General features: G+C 41.7%; 1 protein-coding gene across 1 annotated transcript in view; it reads left to right on the top strand.

Moving 5' to 3' along the window:
* Positions 1 to 19,842, top strand: part of LOC111950509 (dehydrogenase/reductase SDR family member 11) — a 31,703-nt gene extending 11,861 nt beyond the window's left edge. The window contains exons 2-7 of the mRNA XM_023968130.2: positions 17,058 to 17,267; positions 18,136 to 18,230; positions 18,450 to 18,579; positions 18,774 to 18,866; positions 19,128 to 19,193; positions 19,414 to 19,842. Of these exons, the coding sequence (XP_023823898.1) occupies positions 17,058 to 17,267; positions 18,136 to 18,230; positions 18,450 to 18,579; positions 18,774 to 18,866; positions 19,128 to 19,193; positions 19,414 to 19,455 (636 nt within the window). The 3' untranslated portion in view covers positions 19,456 to 19,842. The remainder of the gene's footprint in view (positions 1 to 17,057; positions 17,268 to 18,135; positions 18,231 to 18,449; positions 18,580 to 18,773; positions 18,867 to 19,127; positions 19,194 to 19,413) is intronic.
* The last annotated feature ends 486 nt before the right edge of the window (positions 19,843 to 20,328 follow it).

Genomic DNA, 20,328 nt, shown 5'->3' on the forward strand with positions numbered 1-20,328 from the left:
CTCACTCACTCTGTCTTTCTTTTTCTCTCACTTTCTCTGTCTCTCTCTTTCCATCATCCAGCTTCTTAACATCAAGTTTGTTTTGATTTTGAAAAGCCTATTTGGTTTTGATTTCAATAAAAAGCTAGGGTTTTAGTTGAGAAGCAAAGGTCCAACAAATGCGATATATACTGTAGGTGTTGTAGTTTTGACACTTTTGTCATACCTTTTACTGTATGCCAAAACTGCATAAGACATGATCTTATTCTTGGCACAACATCTCTCACAGGTGACGATCAATGTTAGTTTTAGCTGTTTGGGGAAATCTGCATACTCATGACCTAAACAAAATGCGTATTCAGTCCCTGAAAAAAAATCCCTGTGTCTGCATGTTGAAGTACCTGCAGTGCAGGTAGGGTATTTGATGAGTCAGTTCACCCCGCAGCTCATCTGCTTATCACTAATTCATTGGGAGCAGTTTGTCTGACCCACAGGACTTTTCCACTGACTTTTGATTTTCCATTGGGATCTAAGTGGATAAAACATTGCATCTAGCCTATCTGATGATGTGGTGATTTCCCCGTTTCAGACCGTTTTCTTTGGGTTTGGTGCCTAATGAACATGACCCTGTTCTCTGTGTTCACCCTGTGGAGTACCTAGCCTGGCCCTGTGTGTCTGTTGGCCCTAAGGCAGACACATCCTTTCACACTGCTGTGGCTTCAGCAGACGGGATTACTATGTCTGCAACTCTGCATGTGCTCTCTATCTCTCTCTGAAGTCGCTCAGACCTGGGTTCAAATAGTATTTTTTTCTTTCAAGTGCTTTAGCTGTGCTTGATTGAGCCTGCCTGGTGCAATGGAACCAACGAAATAGTCCCAAAACCACTCAAGCAAACACTCAACTAATTTGAAACTTTTAAAATACTATTTCAACCCATGTCTGCTCTGAAGTGCTCTCTGTGGGGAAGGTTGAGGGGGGAAAGTGGGGGAAAAAACAGTAAGGAAGAACCACCTAAGTGCCACTGAGGTGTTGGAGCTAGAGGCTCTGACCAGAATGATGTGAGAGAGAGGAGAGAGAGAGAGAGAGAGAGAGAATGATGCAATACACTGATGGAACTAGGCTGCATCACAAAACACTGAGACAAGATCTAGGTTCATTGAGTTCATATTTTCCAGTGGAGGAGGGGACAAATACTGCTGAGGAAAAGGAATATAGCTACAGTACAAATCCAGAAGGAATGCAGAAGTGATGAGACTGTCACGGCGGCACAGTGTGCACCAAGAGTGGGATTTGCCAGGGACCTCACAATCCGATATTATCACCATGCTTCGGTTCCAATACGATATGTGTTTTGCGATTCTCACGATTCTATATGTATTGCAATTTGATGTTGCTAACTATATGTCTGCTGCAAAGAGACGAGAGAGCATGAGGGGAAGTAAAAGTGCTCAAAACATGTTGGCTCACTATTTAAAAAGAAGATAKAGTCAAATATCGATATAATATTGTCCAAAAATAATATGAATAATATACAGTACCAGTCAAAAGTTTGGACACACCTACTCATTTCAGGGTTTTTCTTTATTTTACTATTTTCTACATTGTAGAATAACGGGGATAGTGAAGACATCAAAACTATGAAATAACACATATGGAATCATGTAGTAACCACAAAAGTGTTTAACCTCTTGACGCTAGGGGTCAGATTTTCTATTTCTTTTAAATAACGTTCCCACGGTAAATGGACTATTTCTCAGGTCCAGATCGTAGAATATGCATATAATTTACAGATTAGGATAGAAAACACTCCAAAGTTTCCAAAACTGTCAAAATATTGTCTGTGAGTATAACAAAACTGATTCTGCAGGTGAAAACCTGAGGAAATCTAAAAGTGAAGTGAAGTGATTTTTTATATTTTTTATCTGCGTTTCCTTGCCAGTCTTTCTTCCATTTAAAGGKGTATCAACCAGATTCCTTTTCCAATGGCTTCCTCAGGCTGTGACCAGGCTTTAGACATAGTTTCAGGCTTTTATTTTGAAAAATTAGCGAGATTTTTCAAAAGTAGTCAGGTGTCCTTTGATTAGTTCCTGCGCGCGAGAGGGGTAGCTCTCCATTTTCTTTCTCTCTTTTATTGAATAGGTTACGGTCTGGTTGAAATATTATCGATTATGTATGTTAAAATCAACCTGACGATTGATTATAAAAAACATTTGACATGTTTCTACGAACATTACGGATACTTTTTGGAATTTTCGTCGAACGGAACCAGGTTTTGGTTTTCTGAACATAACGCGAATGGCGTTTTTTTGTTATAAAAGTAATATTTATCGAACAAAAAGAACATTTATTGTGTAACTGGGAGTCTCGTGAGTGCAAACATCCGAAGATTATCAAAGGTAAGCGATTAATTTTATTGCTTTTCTGACTTTCGTGACCATGCTAATTTGGGGCTAGCTGTTGTAGCATTGATCGATACACTCACAAAAGCTTGGATTGCTTTCGCTGCAAATCATATCTTCAAAATCTGACACGATAGGTGGATTAACAACAAGCTAAGCTGTGTTTTGGTATATTTCACTTGTGATTGCATGATTATAAATATTTTTTGTAATATTTTGCGCCCTGCAATTCAGCAGTTGTTTAGGAAAATGATCCCGCTAAAGGGATCCGTAGCGCAGAGAAGTGAACAAATCAAAATATATTTTAATTTGAGATTCTTCAATGTAGGCACCCTTTGCCTTGATGACAGCTATGCACACTCTTGGCATTCTCTCAACCAGCTTCATGAGGTAGTCACCTGGAATGCATTTCAATTAACAGGTGTGCCTTGTTTAAAGCAAATGCTCAATGTTTTTGATAGATTTCAACTAGTATTTGAACCCAGATCTGCTGTTCCTCAGGCCAGTGCCAGCCTTTTTCTGGATCAAAATGGGGCTTAGGTGGTGGGCGTGGTGGGGCATGGCCATGGGCGTGACCAATGGAGCGGTGCTGACCGAGCGTTGACCGAGCGTCAGCCCTCTTGTTGACCGCAGTGACAAAATGTAGCTGTTTTAAAGCAGGTTTCCTGCAATTCTACACATTTGGCCAAGGCTTATTGTAATGTCTACGCTAATAATCAGGAAGCGAGTACAGGGAGTGAATTTAATAAATAAACGAACATGGCACAAAACAAGAAACACGAGCAGCATACGGGAGTAGACGTGACACTTATGCTATCTGAGTGACTTAAACATTATATCAAAATCAATGGGGGCCCATGCTAGGACAAAAATACTCTTGAATGCATAATAAAAAATTAAAAAATAGATTCTCCCTGACTGTGTAGCGTTTAATTTGGTGATTGTAAGTTCTCAAAGGTGATCTTATAAATAATATATATAGGTCCATTATCTTTTCTACATACTTTCTATCTGGTATTAGTAGTTTAGGTTTACAGTTTTCTTTTTACTGTTTGAACTTAGGCGTCCCAAGAAAAAAAAAACTTAGGCGGCCCGCCCAAGACTTTTCTATGCAGAAAAATGCTGGTCTACTAGAGTTGGGTCTTCACCTCTCCTCAGCCACAGTGATGTACAGTAGGCCAGGGGTTCTCAAACTTTTTGGGGACGGGACCCCTTTTGTGATATCAAATTAATCAGGTATCCCCTCATAACTCGAGTAAGATAAAAAAATATATATATATGAATAGCATACAATAAGTTTTACTATGACTTTGGCAGTGCATGGCAGAACGAACCAAGTCTCGGGCCCTGGGAAGGAACACTTTAAAGGCCCACCTCTTGGCATCCGAGAGAACTTTTAGCAGTTTTCAAGCTAATTTCCTACAGTTCTGCACGTTCATTGTGTCACGAGGCAGAGAGATTTTTGTTGTTACAGCTTTTAAGCTAATCTCTTGCAATTCTAAAGCTTAAAGCTAGAGTCCTTAATTGAAACAATAACAAAGCGTACACCCCGCCTCTGTTTTGGTATAAAGCTGAGGGATGGGCCTAGAGAAAATTGAACCGCTCTCCAATTCATAGACAGAACTATGGATGCAAACACTGACCATCCAAGATATTAAAAGTATAGTGTTTTTACCAATGTTTTGAGGCTATACAGATTCTACCTTTAGATTACAATGCAATGTTGTAATATATATTTTTTAAAGCAAATTACAAGAACATAATACAATAATTATTAAGTTGAAAAATTGGTGAAGCCCTGTGGATACCAATAGCCTACCAGGCCCATGTGGCCCAGGGTTTACAACATAAATTGTAGATTAATAATATTTCAACCTCTAAACTTATTCCACGGATCCCTTTGGCAAAATTATTTTAAACTGCTGAGATATATATATATATATATATACACATACACACACACTGCATTCGGACCCAATATTCAGACCCATTGACTTTTTCCACATTTTGTTACGATACAGCCTTATTTTTACCTCATCAATCTACACACAATAACCAATAATGACAAAGCAAATACAGGTTTTTAGAAGAAAACAATCACATTTACCTAAGAATTCAGACCCTTTACTCAGTAATTTGTTGAAGCAACTTTGGCAGCGATTTCAGCCTTGAGTCTTCTTGGGTATGACGCTACAAGCTTGGCACACCTGTATTTGGGGAGTTTCTCCCATTCTTCTCTGCAGATCCTGTCAGAGAAACTCTATAGGAAACATATTAGATTTGCAAAAATTAAGCAATCAACCATCACTAAGAATAGTCAGAGTTGAAAGCTCAACGAACAGAGCTGTCTCTCTTCTTTTATAGAAAGTACATCCTTTTTGACAGTTAGCAGACGTGCAGAAACAGGCACTGGGTACAGAGATGTAAAAAGTAATTTAGCTCGTCTGTGTAGATCAAGATAGATGATATCGCCAACACTCTCTGTTCCTGCACTTCCCACATAGTTAAATTCCTGCCGATTGTAAACACAGGAGGTCACATACTGTGGTCGCACCCAAGCAGCTCATAAATCTGTATGCTCAGATTTATGACTAAGTTACACAAGACAAGCCTGTATCAGCAAAAACACTAGCATATAACAATGGACAATTCTCAAAGTAAAAATAGCATGTATGTCTAATTAAACAGTATAGTATGTAATGATTATTACATTTCCACCACAATCCTCTTAAGCTCTATCAGGTTGGATGGGGAGCGTTGCTGCACAGCTATTTTCAGGTCTCTCCAGAGATGTTCGATCAGGTTCAAGTCTGGGTTCTGGCTGGGCCACTCAAGGCCATTTAAAGACTTGTCCCGAAGCCACTCCTGCTTTGTCTTGGCTGTGTGCTTAGGGTCGTTGTCCTGTTGGAAGGTGAACCTTCACCCCAGTCTGAGGTCCTGAGCTCGGAGCTCTATGGACAATTCCTTCGACCTCATGGCTTGGTTTTTCCTCTGACATGCACTGTCAACTGTGGGACCTTATATAGACAGGTGTGTGCCTTTCCAAATCATATCCAATCAATTTACCACAGGTTTTTTATGTGCTGCTCTAGAGTTCCATGGCTCAGCAGAGTGGCCCTGGATAATTAAGCAATAAGGCCTTAGGGGGTGTGGTATATCGCCAATATACCATGGCTAATTGCTGTTCTTATGCGTGACGCAACGAGGAGTGCCTGGATAAAGCCATTAGCCGTGGTATATTGGCCATACTGTATACCACAAACCCGAGGTTCCTTATTGCTATTATAAACTGGTTACCAACGTAAAACAAAAATGTTTTGTAATACCTGTGGTATACGGTCTGATATACCACGGATGTCAGCCAATCAGCATTCAGGGCTAATAATATGCTATGGCTAGACTTGTGTTGTGCTGTCCATCAGAAAAGTTGGAAAGACTATACATCAACCAATTAAAAACATAAGAGCGCTTTTCCCCACCTGAGCCACTTGTGTGGGTTGTAGACTCCGTCTCATGCTACCACTAGAGTGAAAGCACCGCCAGCATTCAAAAGTGACCAAAACATCAGCCAGGAAGCATAGGAACTGAGAAGTGGTCTGTGGTCACCACCTGCAGAACCACTCCTTTATTGGGGGTGTCTTGCTAATTGCCTATAATTTCCACCTTTTGTCTATTCCATTTGCACAACAGCATGTGAAATTTATTGTCAATCAGTGTTGCTTCCTAAGTGGACAGTTTGATTTCACAGAAGTGTGATTGACTTGGAGTTACATTGTGTTGTTTAAGTGTTCCCTTTATTTTTTTGAGCAGTGTATATATATATATATATATATATATATGTATACTGAACAAAAATATAAATGCAAAACATTTTTTACCTTCATTTAACTAGGCAAGTCAGTTAAGAACAAATTCTTATTTACAATGACAGCCTAGGAAAAGTGAGTTAAATGCCTTGTTCAGAGGAGAACGACAGATTTTTACCTTGTCAGCTTGGGGATTCGATCTAGCAACCTTTCAGTTACTGGCCCAACGCTCTAACCACTAGGCTACCTGCCGCCCCGGCAGCAATTTCAACGATTTTACTGAGTTACAGTTCATATAAAGAAATCAGTTAATTGAAATAAATAAATTAGGCCCTAATCTATGGATTTCACATGACTGGGCAGGGGTGCAGCCATGGGTGGGCCTAGGTGGGCGTAGGCCCACCCACGAGAAGCCAGGCCCAGCCAATCAGAATGAGTTTTAGTACAGACAGAAGTACTCCTCAGTTTCATCAGCTGTCCAGGTGTCTGGTCTCAGACGATCCCCCAAGTGAAGAAGCTTGATATGGAGGACCTGGGCTGGCGTGTGCTGTGTTGAGGCCTGTTGGATGTACTGCCAAATTCTCTAAAACTACATTGGAGACGGCTTATGGTAGAGAAATTAACATTAAATTATCTGGAAACAGCTCTAGTGAACATTCCTGCAGTCAGCATGACAATTGCACGGTCCCTCAAAACTTGAGACATTTGTGGCATTTTAGAGTGGCCTTTTATGTCCCCAGCAAAAGGTGGACCTGTGTAATGATCATGCTGTTAAATCAGCTTCTTGATATGTCATACCTGTCAGGTGGATGGATTATCTTGGCAAAGGAGAAATGCTCACTAACAGGGATGTGAACAAATTTGAGAGAAATAAGCTTTTTGTGCATATGTAACATTTCTGGGATCTTTTATTTCAGCTCATGAAACATGGGACCAACACTTTGTGTATATATATATATATATATATATATATATATATATATATATGTATATATATATATACAGTTGAAGTCAGAAGTCTACATACACTTAGGTTGGAGTCATTAAAACTAGTTTTTTAACCACTCCACAAATTTCTTGTCAACAAACTATAGTTTTGGCAAGTCGGTTAGGACATCTACTTTGTGCATGACACAAGTAATTTTTCCAACAATTGTTTACAGACAGATGATTTCACTTATAATTCACTGTATCACAATTCCAGTGGGTCAGAAGTTTACATACTTGGTGTATGGTGTATGTAAACTTCCGACTTCAACTGTGTATATAAATATATATATATATATATATATATATATTATACATTGTTTTGAACTGGCCGCGGACCCCCTGCAATACCTCAATACCCCACTTTGAGAATCGCTGTCGTAGGCTACATATAGTACCCAGTCTTTTAAAGGACAGCCCTAACCAGCAGTCATATTGCAGAACCTTAAGAACATGACATAAGACTTGGCATGATTTGGTAAGATAGGGCCCCTCAGGGGTGCATGCTTTGTCCCCTCCTGTACTCCCTGTTCAGCAATGACTGCATGGCCAAGCACGACTCCAACACCATCRTTAGGTTTGCTGACGACACAACAGTGGTAGGCCTGATCACCGACAATGATGGGACAGCCAATAGGGAGGAGGTCAGAGACCTGGCAGTGTGGTGCCAGGACAACAACCTCTCCCTCAATGTGAGCAAGACAAAGGAGCTGATCATGGACTACAGGAAAAGGAGGGCCGAACACGCCCCCATTCATATCGACGGGGCTGTAGTGGAGCGGGTCGAGAGTTTCAAGTTCCTTGGTGTCCACAACACCAATGAACTATCTAACACACCAAGACAGTCATGAAGAGGGCACGACAACACCTTTTCTCCCTCAGAAGACTGAAAAGATTTGGCATGGGTCCCCAGATACTCAAAATGTTTTACAGCTGCACCATCGAGAGCATCCTGACCGGTTGCATCACCGCCTGGTATGGCAACTGCTCGGCATCTGACCATAAGGCGCTACAGAGGGTAGTGTGTACGGTCCAGTATATCACTGGGGCCAAGCTCCTGCCATCCAGGACCTAAATACTAGGTGGTGTCAGAGGAAGGCCCAAAATATTGTCAAAGACTCCAGTCACCCAAGCCATAGACTGTTCTCTCTGCTACCACACGTCAAGCGGTACCGGAGCACTAAGTCTAGGACCAAACGGTTCCTTAAAACTTCTTTGGGATAGGTGGGACGGCAGCGTCCCACCTGGTAAACATCCGGTGAAATGGCAGAGCGCCAAATTCAAATTAAATTACTATAAATATTAAACTTTCATGAAATCACAAGTACAATACATCAAAATAAAGCTTAACTTGTTGTTAATCCAGCCAAGGTGTCAGTTTTCAAAAATGCTTTACGGCGAAAGCAAACCATGCGATTATCTGAGGACAGTGTCCAGCACACACATGCATAACAAATCATTTTCAACCAGGGAGTTGCAACACGAAAGTCAGAAATAGCGATATAATATATGCCCTACCTTTGAAGATCTTCTTCTGTTGGCACTCCAAAAGGTCTCAGTTACATTACAAATGGTACTTTTGTTCGATAAATTCCTTCTTTATATCCATAAAAACTCAGTTTAGCTGGCGCGCTTCAGTCAATAATCCACTCGGTTTCCCTCCGTCAAAATGCATACAAAATGAATCCCAAACATTACCAATAAACTTATCCAAACAAGTCAATCAACGTTTATAATCAATCTTTAGGTACCCTAATACGCAAATAAACAAATAAAATTAAGATGGAGAATCGTTATTGTGTTTACCGGAGATAAACAAAAAGAACGCGCTCTCTCGGGCCATGCGCTTGGAAACACTACAGCCAAAATGGGAGCCACTTAGAAAAACTACAACTTCTCCCTCATTTTTCCAAATTACCAGCCTGAAACTCTTTCTAAAGACTGTTGACATCTAGTGGAAGCCCTAGGAACTGCAATTGGGGACGATTTCGCCCTATTATAAAAGTGCCAGGCATTGAAATCAGTGGTATGCTAAAATCTTTTTATTTTATTTTTTATGTTTTGTCCTCGGGGTTTCGCCTACCATTTCAGTTCTGTTATACTCACAGACATTATTTTAACAGTTTTAGAAACTTTAGAGTGTTTTCTATCCAAATCTACCAATTATATGCATATCCTTCTGGGCCTGAGTAGCAGGCAGTTTACTTTGGGCACTCTTTTCATCCGGACGTCAAAATACCGCCCCCTATCCCAAAGAAGTTAACATATCTTCTACCTCCAAGCCATGAGACTGCTGAACAGTTAATCAAATGGCCACCTGGACTATTTACATTGACCCCCCTCCCCTTTGTTTTTACTCTGCTCCTACTCGCTGTTTACTATCTACAGTATGCATAGTCACTTTACCCCTGCCTACATGTACAAATTACCTCGACTAACCTGTACCTCCGCACATTGACTCGTTACCGGTACCCCCTGTATATAGCCTCGTTATTGTTATTTGATTGTGTTACTTTTTTTAAATGTTATATTTTACTTTAGTTTATTTARTAAATATATTCTTAACACTATTTCTTGAACTGCATTGTTGGTTAAGTAAGCATTTTACGGTAAGGTCTACACCTGTTGTATTCGGAGCATGTGACAAATACAATTTGATTTGATTTGACTTGACTGATGTAGCATAAGCTTATTGACTGCAGTGAACATACAACATACCAGCCAGACTGGCTCAGTTGAGTTGCTTCCCAGGCCCACCCTTATTTATAGTAAACCTCTGCTCCTATCTRTAGCTTCCTATGCTCTGTGTCAGTCAGTCAGCAGGTAGGATGAAATCCCGGCATACTGGCTAGCCTGACCCAGTGAGCGAGTTACACAACACCTGGCGGTGGGCCGTTCTGCCTCTGTCATTAGCCTACTCCACCCCCAACATGTTATCAGTGTGTCACAGCCATTCACATCACTGGGTTATACTTTCCAATCAGAGACTACTTTTTATACTTATTATTTGCCATATGTTTAATTTACCTTACCACTGCATGTAGGCCTACCCTTATATAGTTAGCCTAATTYCAAGGGTATTTMTTTTTTTGCGAAGCTTCTATAGCRATGCTTTGACATTGACAGTGTAATAGGTGTGTTTAATGGGCTTAATCTGATTGAGCATATAGTGACTAACTAGCGACAAGCTAGTGATGTTGTTTTATAGCCCTATCTTGATTATCCTCAGGGAGAGGGGTAATAAGAGCCTTTTCCCTCTTCAACTTTTGGACCTTTCTGCGGCTGCTCTTTCATTCTGTTCAATGGATGTGATCATGCAGCACACACCCTCTCAGTGACGGCTCCACCTCCTCCTCTGCCATAATCCTTTTATATCTCGTCATCATTCCKCCCCAACTCATGAAGGACCTGCTTGTAGTCGATGTCTACTACTCTAAAGGCAATGATYTCAGGAAAGACAAGCAATGTTTTTGGTCAGTTTGTCAGGTCTCAGGTGACAGGATGAAAAAGATAGCCTATCTTTCMTTTTGAAAGATCAGACACCCCTTACTCATTGAATTCATTACAACGGGTTGTCTCACTTCACTGTTATGGAGTTTTTCTGTTAGAATGTCTGAACCAAGAGTTTGATATCAGACYGTTTCTTACATGAATATGTCACTTTGATTTGTCCTGCCATTCACTTGTTCATTTTGTACATATATATTMGATTTCTTTGTAACTGCTACGTGTGCCCATCTCATTGATATAAAATTATTAGAGGTACACAAGTTGTTTTTTAAATAGGTCACTGTAATTATATATATGGCCACCGCACGTCCTGCGCGTAATGGACATATGGGCAGCTATTCCAACATAATCTCTTTTTTTATTTTTTTTTACTGTTGCCTAAATTTTTACTTGGACCCATTTGTATGTTATAATCCTTTATGGCCATATATACCTCTGTGATTAATTATGATTGACTATGCGCAAAAGTGAATTGAATTGTTTCCACACCCACCATGCGTCATGTGCGTAATGGTCATGTGAGGTGAAATGTGTATATTTTGGGATGTGAACACTCAGTCTGTTTGACCTGACGAAGATCCGTTTCGGATGGAAACGTAGTCAATAAAGCGGTGAATTGGGAGCCTAAACAGTGTGCAGGCCTTCTTGTTCTTTATACGGTCTGGGCTGATCATGCATTATTATGTGATTGTCATAGCTGCAGATTTGTCTTGGGAGGGTAGCTGGCTGCCATGGTGAGGGACTGCATTTAATAACTGTAATTAGAGACTTAAAGCTCTGACTTGACATCGCAAGACAACTACTGTGGTCTCCAGTTTCTCTCCTCTTTGTCATCCCTTTCCCTCCTCTCTCTCTCTCTCTCTCTCTCATTTTCTCTCGTCCACACGCATAGGCCTACATTCATTGAAAAAATATTTTATTTTCTTTCCATTCTGTGTAATCTTGTGATTTGCTCATTTTGTAGTACGCTTTCTATCTATCCCATTCTTTACCCCCCACCCACCCACCCAACCACCCTCTCTTTCCTTCTCTGTCTTGCTCACTCACTTTTTGTGAGGGCGGCCCAGCAGTCTTGATAATGAGGACAAAAATGCAATGTGACAGGCCCAGTTGCATTTTGTGTTACAGGTGCTTAAAAGAGACGGGAAGAGAAAGAGAAGGGTAGGGGGGATGAACTAAACTGTCCGTCTTAGCAATGATGCCCACTTTCCGATCAAAAGGAGAATAGACACATTAGCCTAAAATACAATCCTTCTGTTGTCTCACTCAGTGCCATGCAGAGTGAGTTTACCTGAGACAAATCTAATTTCAGAGCACTTCCTGGCTGCTCATGGCTGCACTGTAGCTTACTAGCTTAATCRATTACTGCTGTCTCAACATAGGCTCCCATCCCATCTGAAAGCATTGTAGCCGATATTAATAATATTATTTATTTCATTTAGAATAGAAATACATCTAAATCCTATTAGAAGTGTGAACAATTGTGGATAAGCAGGGCTAAACGCGTACCCAGTCTTGTATAATATGTATGGATKAATGATTGGARCTATCTGATGCTGGATSGGTGTGTGGGACTCGGACACTGCCTGAGACAGTCAGTTAATGATGTCTCTCTGCATTCCTGACCTTACATAACAAACYGACCCAGCAGGGCTAGACTACGCGCCACTAGATGTCAAAAGAGCCACTAGATGTCTTGTGATACATTACATAAAATCCTTGAAAGATACCAACATTTTGGTAGTTTACTGGTAAACTTAAAAAAATATACCCACCCTTTACAACCCTATCCCTGATCCCGTCCCGTCTACCCCTGCTCTGCTCACTCACATCACCCCCTCTCTTCTTCTGRCCAAGGCTGCACTTCAGTTCACTGCTCTGTTTGGCGATCATTCCTCATCCTCTTCCTCACACACACTACCCTCACCTGCCTTCCTCTCCCTTCCTGAGAGTCACTGTCTGTTCCAGCCCACACAGATACACACAGACAGACAGACACACACTCACACTCAGACGTGGGGGGGGCAGGGCAGGGTAAAGAGGGAAGCCCCTGTTAGAATGCTGAGGCTGTGATTACCAATTGAAATCCTCTTGCTTGTATTTGTGCTATTGAATTGAAATTATGTTCACCCTCATATGACCCTATTTATTAACTCTGTTGAATCATGTGTTTGTAAAACTAGAGAGCTTACAAAAATATTTCTAATCCTGGGGTTTTGTGTTCAGGTAATGCCTTCTCTGTAGATAATCCCAGTTAAATCACTACATCCCHGTCTTTGGAGGCTCTCTAGGCAGTTTAGAATATTAGGTAGCCCTTTCCACTCACAGCCCCTGTCATCCCGTATATGGGTTAAAAATGGCAGATTTTGTCATTGAGAAGCGCATTAATTGGAATGCAGTGGCTGTATAGTAAAACAGCTCTGTGTGGGTTTTGACTGACAGGCGTTATAAACTTGAGCACCACGWGCGACATGAAGTTGCCCCCACCCCTCCCGYTAATTGGGCTACTTTTGCACATTTGTTATTGTCTGAATGAGGGAGATGCTGTAAATCAAGAGGAGTCGATGTGTTCTGAAAGATGAGACGTTGAGGATTAGAATAAATACTGCTTTGATGTCATACAAGCAAACCACACACCCATGAGTCCAAATGTGCACATTTCCTTCCATATTTGAAAACTCATGTAATTTACAGTATCACCGTTTATGATCGCTATGTTTGATCCACAGTTACAAGGAGGACATGCATAATACCCTGGGTTGTCCTGAACAGAATGAGCCTATGTTTGTCATATTGTGAAGAAAATGTTGCAGAGGAACACGAATTAACTCCATTCTATGCGCACCAAAATTACAATCTGTTTGAAGTGTCTTTTGAAAGCCTAACACTGTAAGATTGTATTTWATAACTTAGTTAGCCATGCTGGGAATAAGCTTTCAAATGATGCTCACCTGACCCAGAACACTATATATAACGGAACGTTTTTGGATTAAGTAAACAACAACAGTAATTGTGTGATGGTAGGGACGTAGGGCTGTATTCCAAAAAAACTACAAGTGTACTTGCTTCAGTTCCTCAATTGCAAAGCTAGGAGGGCTCAAAAACCACCTTATAGTTGAAGGCTMTTTTCTTGAGTCATAAAGTGCATTGAAATTACTAAAGAACTGTGCCGTTTGGAGAGKTGTTTGGCCACTTGRAGACACCAGTTAGACCTCTCACACAAACCCTTGTAATCAGTTTCTTATCTTGCACCTACACCAACATGACAATGATTATTATGTCACTGAATGTATCCAGAGTATTTTTAGATTTTGTTATTGACTAATGCTGAGAAAAGTACAGTAAAAGTAAAATGCACAAATGACTCAGTCTTGTGTCAGGTGAACTGCGTGTCCTCACMTTCGTTCTGATAATTTCCCCATAATCTGCAAATTGTTCTCTATCAATTTCTACCATGRCCATGTATATGCTTTCTATAGTTCTTCTGTTAGAAACATTTACATTTGGCCCTATCCATATAGGCCAATTTCCACAAGTGTAAGGGGCTAATGTAAGGTGTGTGTGTGCGTGTGCATGTGCGCGTGTCCCCATGTCGCTCCATCCCTGCCCTGTCCTCATGAGACTGAKTGCTCTCGTCCCAAATGTCACAGCACTTTGGCTTGAAAAGAGAGGGAGAGGCTCAGAGTGCCATACAGTCCTTGGCATCATCTCTGCCTGCCAGTGCTGCTGCTGCCACCAACCCCCCCTTCTCCCTCCACACACACACTCCTCCCCCATCCCTCCCCTCTCTGTCTGTACTGAGAACAGTCCAGACAGGGGCATCATGTGATGGGTGCAGTTGTGCCCAGTAAAGGGATCTGTGTCCAGTTGTATCAGACAGACAGAACCACCCTCCTGGAGGTCTGCATGGTCGGGAGGCTGACCTGTTTGGGCTGGTTGGGCCTGGAGCAAGTCAGGGAGGCAGGGACTGTGGCTCTCCATAGCTGCATCTTTAGTGGAGGAGTAAGGTTCATAAGGGTCAAGGGTCACTGTAGTCATCATGGTTAGTAAGGGTCATAAACGTATTGCTTATTTCCTTAAACCAGACACTGTGTCTAGACAAACATATGGCCCAAAAGGAAACTTGTATAATACCTGCATTTTGTCAACAACACTTTTGAGATTGCAGATGTTTGGTATTAAGGTGTTCCTACACTCTTCAGACAAGACTAGATTAAATGTTTGTTATGGTGTGCAGCAGCTGACTAGCCTGAGTTTGCCCTGATCATCTTCCTTTTATGCAATACAGGGATTGATTTTATGGTTGTGGCTCCTTTCAGATAATGTATGGGTGAATGGGTAGGGCAATGTTTCTTTACAGCTGAAATCAATGTGACTGACCAAATTCAATAGGCATATTTCATTACTAATAATTTTGATTGCTGAAAGCACAACAAGTTTTAATCTGGAGTTTTTTTAATTCTCATGTCACGGGCCTCCCGAGTGACGCAGCAGTGTAAGAGGCGTCAGTACAAACCCGGGTTTGATCCCAGGCTGTGTCACAACACAACCGGGAGTCCCATAGGGCGGCACACAATTGGCCCAGTGTCGTCCGGGTCATGGGAGACTTTGGCCAGGGGGCTTTACTTGGCTCATCGCGCTCTAGCAACTCCTTGTGGTGGGCTGGGCGCCTGTAGGCTGACTTCAGTCGGCAGTTGAATGGTGTTTCCTCTGACACATTGGTGCAGCTGGCTTAAGGGTTAAGCGGGGCGGGTGTTAACCTGTCTAGGACTGGTTCGCCAACAGCCAATGAAATTGCAGGGCGCCAAATTCAATCAACAGAAATCTCATAATTAAATTTTCTCAAGCATACAAGTATTAGGCATCATTTTAAAGATAAAATTCTCGTTAATCCAACCAGTGTCCGATTTCAAAAAAGCTTTTCGCCGAAAGCAGAACATATCATTATGTTAGGTCAGCAACTAGTCACAGAAAGCATACAGCGATTTTCCAAGCAAAGAGAGGTGTCACAAAAAGCAGAAATATTTATAAAATTAATCACTAACCTTTGATATTCTTCATCAGATGACAGTCCCGGGACAACATGTTACACAATACATGTATGTTTTGTTCGATCAAGTTCATATTTATATCCAAAAACCTCAGTTTACATTTGGCTTTGCCACCAAAACATCCCGTGAATTTGCACAGAGCCATATCAAATCACAGAAATACTCATAATAAACATTAATAAAAGATACAAGTGTTATTCACAGATTTAAAGATATACTTCTCCTTAATGTTAATGCAACCGCTGTGTCCGATTTCAAAAAAACTTTACGGAAAAAGCAAACCATGCAATAATCTGAGTACGGCGCTCAGACACATACAGAACCCAAGAAGGTATCCGCCATGTTGGAGTCAACATAAGTCAGAAATAGCATTATAAATATTCACTTACCTTTGATGATCTTCGTCAGAATGCACTCCCAGGAATCCCAGTTCCACAATAAATGTTTGATTTGTTCCATAAAGTCCATCATTTATGTCCAAATTCCTCCTTTTGTTAGGGCGTTTAGTAAACAAATCGAAACTCACGAGGCGTGGGCAACTCCAGTGGAAATGTCGGACGAAAATTCCAAAAAGTTATATTACTGGTCGTAGAAACATATCAAACGATGTATAGAATCAATCTTTAGGATGTTTTTATCATAAATGTTCAATAATGTCCCAACCGGAGAATTCATTTGTCTGTAGAAAAGCAATGGAACGAGAGGTTACTTTCTCATGCCCGCACATCACGAGCACGTGGCTGCTGGCAGACCTCTGACTCATTCCCCTCTCATTCAGCCCCCCTTCACAGTAGAAGCCTGAAACAACGTTCTAAAAACTGTTGACATCTAGTGGAAGCCGTAGGAAGTGCAAGATGACCCATATCCCACTGTATATTCAATAGTGGCTGAGTTGAAAAACTACAAACCTCAGATTTCCCACTTCCTGGTTGCCATATGAGTTCTGTCATACTCACAGACATCATTCAAACAGTTTTAGAAACTTCAGAGTGTTTTCTATCCAATACTACTAATAATATGCATATATTAGCATCTGGGACTGAGTAGGAGGCAGTTTACTCTGGGCACGCTTTTCATCTAAAYGTGAAAATGCTGCCACCTATCCATAAGAAGTTAAGAAGTGCGGTTTGGCGGGTCATGTTTCGGAGTATGCATGACTCGACTTTCACCTCTCCCGAGCCCGTTGGGGAGTTGCAGCGATGAGACAAGATCGTAATTGGATGTCCCGAAATTGGGGAGATAAAGAGGGTTAAAAAAAAAATGCATGTCATGTGTTTACCTGATTTGTGACCGAGGTCTTGTTCCTATCTGTGTTGTGTTTGTAGAAGCTGGCAGCAGAGTGCCAGAGTGCGGGCTACAGCGGTACGCTGATCCCCTATAAGTGTGACCTGTCCTGTGAGGAGGACATCCTGTCCATGTTCTCTGCCATCAAGACGCTGCACCAGGGGGTGGACGTGTGTATCAACAATGCAGGCCTGGCCCACAATGAACCCCTGCTCAGTGGCAAGACAGACAGCTGGAGGAACATGATCGACGTGAGTGGACAACACACACACTGTATACATGGGTTTACACACATACACGCTTTAACGAGCAGAAATATAAAAAATGAAGAGAATAACTAGCTAAGCAAGGGAAATACTTGTTGTTGTAGAGTAGGTGGTGTGAAGCATAGTTCAGGGGGTTCAGTGAACCCACATAACCACACACACTCCCCCTCACAAGAAGTCGTTCCATTGGTTATGAGAGTAGACCTGGCAGTGGTACTACAAAAAGGTCCACTTGTGGAAGAAGAGAGGCGTTATTTCCCTCTATCTATTATGCTGGAACTTTTCTTTACACTGTGATTCATGGAGCTCTTGACCATTCCATTCAAGACCCCCCAGGCTGAGCCCCCCTGCTCTAAAAGTAGTCCCATCCCTCCAGAGGAGCTGAGCATTTCTAACGCCTGTCCATCTGTTGCCATGGCAGCCAAGATGAATGTGTATGGCGTGTATATTTTTAGATGGTGTATTCTGACCTTGTTCCGCTGTGGCAACCCCCCAATGCTACCTTAGCTACGCCACTGTGACTTTAACCTGCCCTGCCTGGCATCACTCTCAAAGTCACTGTGACACGGTCATATGATGGATGAGACAGGTCAGGTGCCACAATCTGACACAGTGACACACAATGACACTCTCTACCTGTGTGACCAGCCAGTAACCAACCAGTATGTTGTCTGAGGTCATTTTTGGTCTGTTGTAATTTTTTGCGATGTAATTTCACAAGGGGCCTTAGCTTTGACACTGTTGAGAACTATAACTGTATTCTCATTCACCTAGACAGACTGTCTTAAACAAGTATTTTTGTGTGTGAAGGCAGATGCAGGTGCTTGTTTTTGACAGAAGCTCTCCCTTATAGGTGAATGTCCTGGCCTTGTCTATTTGTACACGTGAGGCCTACCAGTCAATGAAAGAGCGGAATGTGGACGATGGCCACATCATCAATATTAACAGGTAGACTACAGCTTCTTTACAGCCCATTAAATGCATGTTATAATTGACATTTAAATGATTAAATACTCAGGAGATACAGTGAAGAAGGCCTACAATTTCACTCTTGGTTTTAGACAGAAGATTCAGAGGGATACAGGATGGGGATGTAGCACAATCGTATACATGCCATTATTTCACTCTCTTTTACTACCTCCCGCACTCCCTTCTTCCCTGCTATAGTATGGGGGGACATAGAATGGTACCTAGTGCAGATGAACATTTCTACTGTGCCACAAAATATGCTGTGACTGCTCTAACCGAGGGGCTGCGGCAAGAGCTACGGGAAGCAAAGACCCACATCAGAGCCACGGTGAGCAGAGCAACATTACCTGGTCACAGTTTTTCATATGAATCTGACAAATATCTTATACAATTATTAGATAGAAAGATGATTGTTGAGTATGTGTGTGTATTCGTCCGTGTATGTGTAACCATGTGTGTGTGTGTGTGTGTGTGTATATAAACATCAACAACGAGCATGGTTTGAGCCTTTCTCTTCCATAGTGTATATCCCCTGGAATAGTGGAGACTGAGTTTGCCTTCCGGCACCACAACAGCGATCCAGAGAAAGCAGCTGCTGTGTATGAGAGTATAAAAGTAAGGCAGCTAGATTTTGTGCGAGTCCGTGTGTTGGTGGCACCTTCAATTGGGGAGGACGGGCTGGTGGTAATGGCTTGAGTGGAATCAGGGGAAAGGTATCAAATACATGGTTTTGATGCCATTGCATTTGGTCCATTACAGCCATTATAATGAGCCATCCTCCCCTCAGCAGCCTCCTGTGGTGGATGGGCCTACGGCTTCTCTCAATACAAATACTTTAACAAACTGTATTACTAATTGGCCTTTTTTCCTCTGCAGTGTTTGAAAGCACAAGACATAGCCAGTGCAGTCACATACGTTCTGGGAGCCCCGCCTCATGTCCAGGTAAAGTAGTGCTCTGTCTATCTGTTGCTTCTGTCAACATTTGGCTTACTTATATCCTGCCTCTCTCAAGGCTAACTCTTAGATAGACTAATGGTACTCTATGTTGTCAATGTTCCTGACCTGCAGAGTCTGAAACAGTGCGCTTTTATAGAGGACATTCATGCAGTTTGTTGGATGCCTCTATTTTTTTGTGTATGTAACCCTGCTTGTTGGCCTCTAGATTGGAGATGTGCAGATGAGGCCGGTGGAACAAATGTCATAGCAACAGAGCAGGAAGTTAAGCAACTGGAGGAGCCGATAGAGCCAGGCAGCAAGCGCCATTGTGACGACTTCTTAGCGACCTCTGCTGGGCAACGACAAAAACAAACAAACTAGTGTTCAACTGGATTTGGACTGAAGGAATCGGTTTGAGGAGGTGTGGAGGAGGCTGTGTGTGGTGGAGTGATATCTGGTCTGGAGATGAGAGGATGGGCAGGTACTCTTAACCACTACTGAATTACTGTGAGTGCTGCTACAACATGGGTTTTGGTGTATTGCTCTGGCAGCCTTGTTTCAAAATGAAGCCTGTGCTTATGTGAGTCATCTATTCTACATGACCAGACAGACAGACACAGACAGACAGACCGACCGACCGACCGGACGGACGGACGAGTATGCCATCAATTGCACATTAAAAAAAAAATGTAGGTCATATTACATATGTTTAAAATGATGGAACAAAACACTGCTATTTGTATTATTTTTTATATAAATATTTTAACTTTGATTATTGGTAGATTTGGATAATATGCTGTACCCTCTAACCATAGACGCTCGATCCATTTTTACTATTTTGACATGTTTTTAATAACAAGCAGATTTGGTTAGCCTGTTATGTATCAAGTAAGTCCCGCTTGTACGTTTTTCAAAACCTATGCCAACCATCACCAATCAACAAATGTGTATAAGGGACAGTCAAGCATGATTACGCAACCATCACTTTGGACCAAGTGTATTTCCCCACTCCATAAATCAACCATATGAGATAAGCCTAGATTCAATCAGATCAATTGTTAAGCGGCAATAGCCGACATGTGCATAGCTGATGTTTTGGGGGTGTTGGAGGTGTAACTGCGTTGGAGTTGTCAAAATCGGT

This window comes from Salvelinus sp. IW2-2015, linkage group LG23, assembly GCF_002910315.2.
Source record: "Salvelinus sp. IW2-2015 linkage group LG23, ASM291031v2, whole genome shotgun sequence".
In the NCBI taxonomy this organism is placed as follows: Eukaryota; Metazoa; Chordata; class Actinopteri; order Salmoniformes; family Salmonidae; genus Salvelinus; species Salvelinus sp. IW2-2015.